This window comes from Chanos chanos, chromosome 7, assembly GCF_902362185.1.
Source record: "Chanos chanos chromosome 7, fChaCha1.1, whole genome shotgun sequence".
Classification (NCBI taxonomy): domain Eukaryota; kingdom Metazoa; phylum Chordata; class Actinopteri; order Gonorynchiformes; family Chanidae; genus Chanos; species Chanos chanos.
Genome location: NC_044501.1, coordinates 26,848,682 through 26,859,323, shown reverse-complemented (window position 1 = coordinate 26,859,323; position 10,642 = coordinate 26,848,682). Strand labels below are relative to the sequence as shown.

At 40.8% G+C, this 10,642-nt stretch overlaps 1 protein-coding gene across 1 annotated transcript; it reads left to right on the top strand.

Moving 5' to 3' along the window:
• Positions 1-9,526: 9,526 nt before the first annotated feature.
• Positions 9,527-10,642, top strand: sstr1b (somatostatin receptor 1b). The gene has a single exon (XM_030780082.1). The coding sequence runs from the start codon at positions 9,527-9,529 to the stop codon at positions 10,640-10,642; it is 1,116 nt and encodes a 371-aa protein (XP_030635942.1).

Sequence of the window (10,642 nt, the reverse complement as noted above, 5' to 3'; positions counted from 1 at the left end):
CAGAGCGTGTGAAGGAGAGAGGAGGATTTGACATGCGGATGCTACACTTAATGTGTCTCCTCGTCACTATGACAATGAAATAAGGTTCGTACAGAAAGGAGAGAGCGAGAGAGAGAGAGAGAGAGAGAGAGAGAGAGAGAGAGAGAGAGAGGTGGAGTTTTCTCACATCTCATGTTTCATTTGATCTCTACACTTGTCAGGAGCAGCTCACCTGGCCAATACACGGTAAGACAATGCTTTTAACTCATATGTTGCACTGAAACATTTTACTTTAAATGTACTTAAAGGTGCAAAGATACTTCTTTTTAAATCTTTTAGGGCTTTATCTGCATGTTGAGGAAAGTACATTCAAAATATATGTCTATCAATAATTGAAAATATACAATTATGATATTGTCAGCAGGCTTTTTTTTTTGCTATTTTTGAAAGAATCCATGCAAACTAAAGCTTTGTTAGATAGAATTGAAACTTTCATGTGAAAACGGAGGATGTGGTGCACGGGTAGATTACTGAGAGGGATCAGGTGGGGTAACATGCTACTGGCAACATGTTGTTGGTAACATGTTACCGGGCTCTTCTGTGATTATCCATAGCCTTGTCTGTCAGCCCTGCTGAATGTTTAAGCTGTGAATAAGGATGAGAAAGAGAGAGAGCGAGAGAGAGAGAGAGCGAGCGAGAGAGAGAGAGCGAGCGAGCAAGCGAGAGAGAGAGAGAGAGAGAGGGGGGAGAGAGAGAGAGCTGAGAGTACAGTGCTTGTTTTAATGTGAGTTTGTGCATGTGTCTGGTGTGTATGTGTAATACATGTGTACATGCATATGCAGATGTACAGACACACACACACACAAACAGACACACGCACACAGAAACACACACACACATGCATGCACACAAAGGCACGCACATTCGTACATGCTAAAATTTCAGATAGTTTTCTGCAGTCCTCTCCTAAAGAGAGAGTAAACGTCTCTGCCAAGAAAAGCCATCTTCACACTAACCACTCCTACGTGGATGACAGAGTCTTCATCATCTTTCTTCCATAGTCTTCATCATCTTTCTTCCATAGTCTTCATAATCTTTCTTCCATAGTCTTCATAATCTTTCTTCCATAGTCTAACACTCTCTGCTCAGAGATACAGAGTGGAAATAAATTAGTTTTTAATGATGCATTTTTTTCTTTCTTTCTTTCTTTTTTTTGTGCATATCGTTGTTCACAGACTCATGGGAATTGTGTGAGCGAGCTGTCTCATTCCTGCTGTGCAACTTCATAAGCATAAACATAAAGGCCTCTCATCCCATACCCCCACCCCCCACCCCACCAGTGCACCAGAGACAATGCTTACTGATTCTGTTCAAAACTGACCCCATGAGCACTGCCTCTCTAGCCATCTGGCATAGCTCTGATTGGTTCTCAGTTTCCTACAGGTGTGCACATAATGTGAGAGCGCCTAATGTGCTGTGAGCTGATGGGTACAGATCACAGATCTCTGAAGGTAAATTGTACTGCTCCAGGTAAGAGATTCAGCAGACACTTTGAATCGTAGGTAAACAGGTCAACCACTTGTTTTTACTGAAGCCGTTTGTTTATATAAATCTGTCTCTTGGCTGAGTGAGAATTGTCTCATTTGTCAAATAGCAAAACCTGAAATTCAGTTTGTCTGTGAGTTCATTGCATGCTATCACACACACACACACACACAAGTACAATAAGAGAGAGGGAGAAAAGTGGGAGGGAATTATATTCTTTTGGACATCTGTCAGCCTGTGAAATAACCTTAAGAGGATAATTCAGTGAGAGCGATTCTAACACAGTGGCATCGATCGGATATCCAACCTCTTCAGGGTGTTTCTTTTTGGTCATGGTCTGATATGAATCTGGAGCCCAGGTTTTTTTGCTGACAGCCCACTTAACATTAGAACTCAACAGCATGTGAGAGATAAAAATAACCTAAAACAGCCACATATTGGAAGAAGGGAGGTTATATCAACAGATGCTACTTGCAGTCTTGTACAGAAATCCTCTTCAAAATGCAAAAGTTTGAGTCTTGGCTTTAACACATAAATTTAACACAGTGGCTCAAATGGGTCTCAACCGACACATCGTTTTTCCTTCTCGCTGACAGTGATGGAGTGTGACTTAGCTTCCCTCCAACCCATATATCTGTAATTGTACCAAACTGACAGTAAATCAAGAGTAAATCAGCGATTAGATATAAATGGCTCTGTTATGGTATCCAGGGCCTGCAAAACAGAGTATCAAATAAGAAAATGCAAATACAACAAAGAGGAAACCAAAATGCAAAAACAAGTACAAAGCACGACGAAAGAAAACAAATCTGGAAAACCAGAAAACACAAATGAAACAAACAAGGAAACAAGGAGAGAGAAACACAAAAACATTCAAGATTCAAGAGATTTATTGCCATGCACAGGTACAAGGCAGTACAGGTACATTGGAATTTTTGTGTGTATCTCTGGAGAACATACATGCTTACATATAGACAGATACATATAACATATAGACAGAACTGTGAGACATATGTGGAGACATCAACTGCTTTAAATGAAATTGTGATGGTATTTACAGAAAAGGAAAACACCAGAAAACACTGCATTTCACCTGAGCCCACGGGGACAGTGTGTAAAAGTGAAAAGACATTTGCCTAAATGTAAGAGAGTGCCTGGAGGAATTTAGAAAATGCAGCTTAACCTAATTTTCGAGGCAACTCCAAGTAGCAACGAATGAGCCAAAAGAAAATATGAAAAACAATATGCCCTCTCTGTGAAATGCCACACAATACTTTAACCTTCCTACTACACATCACTTCCTCCACTAAGCACAAGGGTTTTAACCAAAATCTGTCACACTGTCAAGCCTCGCGACTGAAGAGGCTGAATGTGTTCAAAGTGTTAAATCGCGAGGAGGGGCACTTTCTCATTCTTATTGGCGCACGCGGGTATACATGCTGCAAGCAGTGAGTTCTTCTTATCCTCTCTTTCGAGTAACGACGGTCACTTTGAACAAGTTATAATGGTTTGGACTTCTTCACTAACAGAATGCGGGCATCTATGCCATCCCAGTGACAAATTGTTAAAATGAAACCGCCTCCGGAGATCCATCTTTGAAGGCGAAGACAGTGATGTACGTCGCTGGGCCGCGCCCGCTTCAATATTTAATCAAGGCGTTGTATATATCCTTATGAAATGCGGATATGAAACAGAAAATAAAATTTACAGGATTTCAACATAAGGGACTCCTCAAGTAGGCTACTAGAAATTCATATAAATGCGTTAGTATCACTTTTTATTTATTTGTTACATATATACATATTTATTTATTTTTGGCACAGTTTACGAGTTCCTAGCATCGTGTCATCTGTGAAGTGGACTTGTACGAGCAGCACGAGGGCGTACGGCGCTCCTCTCATCTCCGCGCGCTGCCGTTTATGTATTCAGCAAATAGCTTGACAAATCATGCATTAGCGGTGTGAAAAGATAAAAGGGGACGGGCTATGCCCGTTGGGATATTAATGGCACAAAGAAAATCAAAGTCATCAAAGTGAATATCGAATGAGACGGACTGTACCATCGTAACTGACAAAACGAGACAAGTAGAGTAATATCATAATTGGATCCCTGTTACGGCGGTTCAGATACGACCTTGTGCATATCAGAGAATGAGATATGTTTTATTGCTTTTTCAAGATCAATGAATAATTGGCAAATAAAAGAAAAAGGCTGTGTTTCCTATTTATTTCCTTTTTTCCTAAGTCATACATCCAAATACATTTTTCTTGAAAAAAGAATCAAAACTTCAAACTTACCACCTACCGCTTTGCAATAAAGCAGTGTGGAAAAAAAAAGCAATTCACAAATAATTTAGATCAAATTTCCCATCAGGCAGCATATTTATTTACTGCCTATTAACTCAGTCAATCTAAACCCAAGTCTTCAGTAGCAATGCACAGACTGAGGGGAGAGAGAAGCAGAGAGATTTTTTTCAGGCTGTGTATCTGATGGATTAGTGTGGTGATGTTTTGGTAACAGCTTTACACGCTCACAGTAGAGGACAGAGAGTAGAACCCTGAACACATGCGCAGACTGCGTTAGAACTATGAACCATAAGTTTTATAACTAGTTGTCTTTGAGCTATTGTCACTTGAGCTACTGCTCGTGAATGAGATAAAATGATTTGGACTTCCACTCTAACAAACAGAATCTACACATCATCATGACAAAAAAACGTGGATCTGAGTTTAAGTCCCACACCATTATGTACAAATAAGTATTTAATGTCCTCAAGCTGCTTTGAAAATACAGCAGTGTTCTTTAGTGGTTCCTTAAGGCTGTAGTTCAGCAAAGCATACACATGGAAACCATACACACACACACACGCACACACACACACACACACACACACACACACACACGCACGCACACGTACAGACACGCACGCATGCATACACACATACACACACAGACAGAGGAGCTGTACTTTTTAATGCTGCAGTGGCTGGGGAACAGTCATCCAAAAGTAGAGCACAGCTCATTGGTTAACAGTATCATGGGTAACACACACACACACACGTACACCTGCATGAACACACACATACATACACAGTGAAGCTATACATCTTGATGTTGGAGTGGCTGGGGGGACAGTCATCCAAAAATAGAGCTCAGCCCATTGGCTAACAGTATCATGGGTAACAGGAAATAAAAAAGGAGATTTGGAAATTCTTCCAAACATTTTTTCCCCACTGGGCAGTATTTTTAAATTTTAAATCCCCTCAAGGCTGCCTTTACCATGTCATAGTTGCTGTCCCTGGATCAGCTGCTGTCAGTAAGAAACTCCCAGACTGACCTTGTTGACTGTTCTCAAATAAGGACCAGGGTGTAACAGGAATACTCTACCTCTCAGTGGCCTTTTTTGTTTTTTTGAGAACAATTTCCCTTTATAAAAAACAATGTGAAAAAAGGCATGTATGTGTAGAATGGTCAATACAGTTATGTGTTTACTACAGGATAATGAAACCTTATGTGGTTTTGAGTTGTTCTTTCAAACGACTTTGGCAAAATATGAATAAATCCATATTAAGTCTGTGTGACAATGGATTGAATGAATTAGAGGCAGCAGCAGCAATACTGTCTTAGAAAGCCAAATTGTCCAAATTGAAGCATTCTCCCTTGCCTAATGATTCCTGTGTACTAGAACTGCCATGCCTGTACTTGAGACACAGGTGCCAAATCAGAAAAGACAGAAAGAGAGAAGACATCCAGGAAGAGAGAGGCGTGAAGGAGTTCCCCACATTCCTCCTGTGAAGCTATTCTCACTTTGACTTTCTATTACCAGCCTTTTTTTATATGGGGCTTCAGAACAGTGTCATAATCCACTTTTCATGTGTGAGATTGTCCAGCTGTGACACTACTCTCTCTCTCTCTCTCTCTCTCTCTCCCTCTCTCTCCCATTCGCTCCCTCTTTCCAACTCCCTCTCTTTCTGTTTCTCTCTACATATGCCCCTTTCCTGGCCTGAGGCAGTTTGTCCTTCATTTTGAATCTGTCTTGAGGCAGTCTTACCCACCAGTGTCTGTCAGTGCCTAAATGTAAAGAAGTGGGAGGTTAAAGCTCTTGAGGTCTTTAAGAGGCCCGGGTTTGACGTCATAAACTCAATATAAAGTTCGCACACCCCACTTTCAAAAAGACATATTCTATACCCCAACAATATGAGTGCATCTGGAAATATTTTTCGGAAAATCAGATTTGACAAACTGGGGGTTTGCAGTTCAGAGATATTGGGGTGGGAGCAAGGTCTGTAGGGTTTTGTTCCAGACCCACACAACACACCCAAAGCAGGCAGCTGAGAGAGAAGAGCCTCTGTAAATTGTGTTTTAGATTCGTTAGATTAGGCAGGAGAGCTCTCCCCAAAGAAGGACATTTCCTTCCCTGGTAATTGACTATTGAGAAGTTCAGGAAATTCAGCACAGTGTTGATGTGACCCTGTCTTTGAGTCTTGCTTGGTATGAATAAAAGCACAAATTTGAGACTCATTCTAAACTCAGATGGGGTCTCGGAGTGCTCAACATCTTAATCACCACTGCAATGTAACTCTTTCATCTTCGAGCTACAAACCAGTATATCATGATTATATCATACAGACGTGCATATATGTTGGACAACTAGTGTGCGTAGTATATGTTATTAACTGTTTGATAAATGTAAAGTTTTAAATCAGTTTAAAGTCTTAACTCAGTTTAAAGTCTGAATAGTAAAATTCTTAAATGCAGTTTAATTAAGCTGTTTATGTATGTATAAGTGTGTATGCATGTATTTATTTATTTTCTCTATCTATCTATCTATCTATCTATCTATCTATCTATCTATCTATCTATCTATCTATCTATCTATCTATCTATCTATCTATCTATCCCTTCCTTCCTTCCTTCCTTGCCTCATCCTTTCATTCATTCATTCATTGTTTGCCCCTGTGATTGAGTCTGTTTACATGCAATTGTCTGAAACATGAAACTAACACTCTGTAGTCTGGGTAATGTCCAGAGTCGCTTGGCCTCATATCACTGTCTAATTTTTCCCCCTTTCAGTTGTCTGCTAACAATGCCTTTTTATCAGCTTAGAAATGCGCAATTATTATCTCCTTCCAAGACTGCAGCCAGTGAGAAAAACGCTTATCAATGGACAATTTACATTCTAGCCATGACAGCAATTAGCCTTGTTTTTAATGACATCTTTTTTTTCTCATTTACTGCAATTTGTGCCAGACAGAGGCTGTTGATACCAATGACAAGGTGGCAGAGGCAGCAGTGTGGTCCTCTTTGTGGCTTCCATTTATCATTCTTGCTTTTTTTTATCCCAGTAGCCCACTTCACTGATATATTCATTTTATATTCTGCTTGTTCTTTGAGTGTGCTTGGGTGTTGGGTGTCAGGAGTGTAAAGTCTTCAAAGGAACCGTGTGTCCTCACTATGCAGGGTAATGACTCAAAGAAAACCTTATAACGGCAGTGAAATGTATGACAGAACCATCTGCCTGTCTCTGAAAAACCTCTCACTTACGACCTTTATGGATTTTACAGCATAGCTCTTTGAGCTGCCGTGACTCATTTTTGAATTTCAGATGCATTTTACCAATCTTCTCTATTTCCTCTGTGAGACACTTTTGATTTTTTCTTTTGTAATGTGTGTGTGTGTGTGTGTGTGTGTGTATGTGTGTGTGTGTGTGTGTGTGTGTTTCTTCTTCATCTACATTTCTGCCCTCAAGTTCAGTCAGCTCCATCTGGTTTTGTCAAATTTCCTTCTTTAATTAGCAGCATATTTGTGCCATCTTTGACTGTGTATCATCATCTTGGGTTTTTGTTCTTTTTGTCGTTTACCTGATGAATATATTATTTTCCACATGGAAATGTTCACAGCATTTTTTCATTTGTTTCATGTTCCCATCCTCCTTCAAAGACTCCACATTCCCTTTGGTTTAGAGTTCTCTCTCATTCAGTTCCAAAAAAAAATCCCACATCAATTTTTATTCAAAAAATCAAATGCATCTCATCTTTCTGTGCTAGTAATATTGAAGGTCGTTTGATGCTTCTTAATTTCACAGTGACTAGATTCAAAATTGTGAGTCAGCAGAGTTTAATGGCAACCACAGTAGGTTGGAAGAAGAAGCAATTGGCTGCCATACTGTGGTTGCCATATTGTTGCAGATTTGCACTCACCACTCAGAAACCACCTCACTACTTATAGCGTCACACTGTCCATGTGTATCAAGTCATGTGATTATCAGTTCACGTTTACGTCACTTTCACCTGGACTTAGCCCTGCTCATGTTTCTGAAGGAACATTTTGATTGGTTTTATTCTAACTTGCACAATGTGTTTGACTGTGTGGAAATGTGGCTTTAGTAGGTTTCTTTCTGCCGATACACTGTACCACTGTTAGAGGGTGACTTTATGAGAGAAATCAAATTTACATTAATTTAACATTACTTTGTGTGTTTGACAAAAGGGAAATATCATTTCAAAGCCTGTATTCTTATTAAATGAGGAGAAACTAAATTGAACTAAATCATTAAAATGCCTGATAAAATGAACCAAAGTCAGAAAAACAAATTAAACAAAAACAACCTTTTTCAAACGAAACTAAATCATAATCATTTTCCCGTTATTACACTGTGCAAACTTTCAAATGAGAACGAAATTGCAAACATTTTTTAGACATTTACCAGCACTCAGATATAAAAAATTGGCTGATTTGCAGTGAACACGACTAGATAATTAATTAAAGTTTAATATTCATTATCTCGTCCTCTAATTCAATTGCAGTTTTGAGAGACATATTGACATCAAACTAATTGATTTCCAGGGTGATTTCGTATAATTGTTTTATGTCATTGGATTTAATCAAATTAATCTGATGGTGAGAGCAGTAGACTCACACCAAACAATTTAGCCTAGGCAAAGACTGTACACAAGCATACACACAAACTCAACAACATTCAGATGGGATGAGAATAGTTTTGTTTGTTAAATGCGCAGAAATATTCCAATAATACTTGCTGTTTTCCCTGAAAAGATTCCACATGTACTGATGCAGATCCGACATAATTTTATACACATGGCAGGCTAGACAGGTACACAAATTAAGCTTGATTTGAGAGCATTGAGCCTTTTTGAGTGATTTGTGATGATCTTTTTAGACTATTTTAAATGAGATTATTATAGTGATTTGTGACTCTTCCCTTCATTCTTTCATAGGTCTGAAGGACAAGAGCGGCCAGAAATGAAACCTAGCTGAGACTAATTACAACCAAACATCTCATACCCACTGATATCCAATCTGTGCTTTTGGGAGAAAAAAAAGTCTTCTCACACAAATATATGAGACGGAGTCTTATATTCATCAGTATTTCTGTTCCACTAAGGACACTCTCCAGAGGCAAAAACTGCCCTGAAGTGCAAGGAGTGGAATCTAGATTTGATTCACATGAACCAAAATGTCCTAACGGAGAGAAGCAGTGTTCTTTTGCTGCCTGATACGTGTTTCGGAATGATACAGAGTGATTCCTACAACACGAACACATGGAACTGCAGGTTTAATAAATTGGGAACGTAAGATCGAGAATTCCACAGAAGCTGTTTAAATTGAGAAGAATCGGGTTGCTCTATGGTCTTGCCAGAAATTTCCAAGGCTGTTTGCTGATGAGGAATATATGAAATTGAGTGAATCTCAAGGACTTGGCTATTGCTTTAACTTGGTGCACCCAAAGTCACGTCTGGAGTGTGAGGAGGAAAAGTAATAACTCACTACATTTCAAACTACCATCATCTGCGCTGCTTTGCGATTTTCCAAATATTGTTTTTAACACTGTAAATTGGAACCAGCAATTACCAATAATTTTGGTGGGTGAGAACTTTCTCACAATGGAGAAATCAAATAATAAAAGACCTTGAAATAAAACGCCGTTGAGTACTAGACTGAACAACTTTTTTTTGGCCAGTGGACAAACAAAGCTTATAAAATGGATTACATGTCTGTCTATAATGGAAGTGAGGATGTGGGTTACCCAACAGGACTGCCTTTCAATTTGACTGGTGACTACGAGGACTATGAGCAGGAGCCTGACGCTAGCAAGATAATCATCCCCTCCATCTATGCACTGGTATGCTGTGTGGGGGTTACTGGGAACGCCATGGTCATCTACGTCATTCTGAAGTACGCCAAGATGAAAACGGCCACCAACATCTATATCCTGAACCTGGCCATTGCGGACGAGCTCTTCATGTTGAGTGTTCCCTTCTTGGCCACGTCTGCTGCTATGCATCACTGGCCCTTTGGTTCCTTCATGTGTCGGCTGGTGTTGAGCATGGACGGTATCAACATGTTCACCAGCATCTTCTGTCTCACGGTCCTCAGTGTGGACCGCTACATCGCAGTGGTGCATCCAATCAAAGCGGCTCGTTACCGCAGACCCACTGTGGCCAAAGTGGTGAACGTTTGCGTTTGGGGACTCTCGCTACTGGTCATCTTACCCATTATAATTTTTGCCGACACCGTGCCAGCGCAAGATGGCGGAGTGGACTGTAACTTCCTGTGGCCCGAAGCCTCGTGGTCCGAAGCATTTGTCGTGTACACATTCCTGCTGGGGTTCCTACTGCCCGTAGCAGCTATTTGTCTGTGTTACTGTCTGATCGTGGTGCGGATGCGTGCCGTGGGCCTGAAGGCTGGCTGGCTCCAGCGGCGACGCTCGGAGAAAAAGATCACCCGCATGGTACTGCTGGTGGTGGCGGTTTTTGTGGTTTGCTGGATGCCCTTCTACATTGTCCAGCTGGTCAGTGTCTTCCGCCACCCTCCGGACCCCATGGTCACCCAGCTCTTTGTCATCCTCAGCTACGCCAACAGCGGCGCTAATCCCATCCTCTACGGCTTTGTCTCAGACAACTTCCGTCGCTCCTTCCAGCGCATCGTCTGCTTCCGCTGGATGGAGAATGGACTGGATGCGGAGCAGGTGGACTACTGTGCCGTGGCCCTGAAACGGCAGACGACCTGTGGCCCTCAGGACTTTCCTAAGGAGTGTCTCGTCTCCGACATGGTTTTCCGGAATGGTACCTGCACCTCCCGCACCACCACACTATGA

Coding starts and splice junctions, on each gene's coding strand:
- sstr1b (XM_030780082.1), top strand. CDS start 9,527: ATGGATTACATGTCTGTCTATAATGGAAGTGAGGATGTGGGTTACCCA.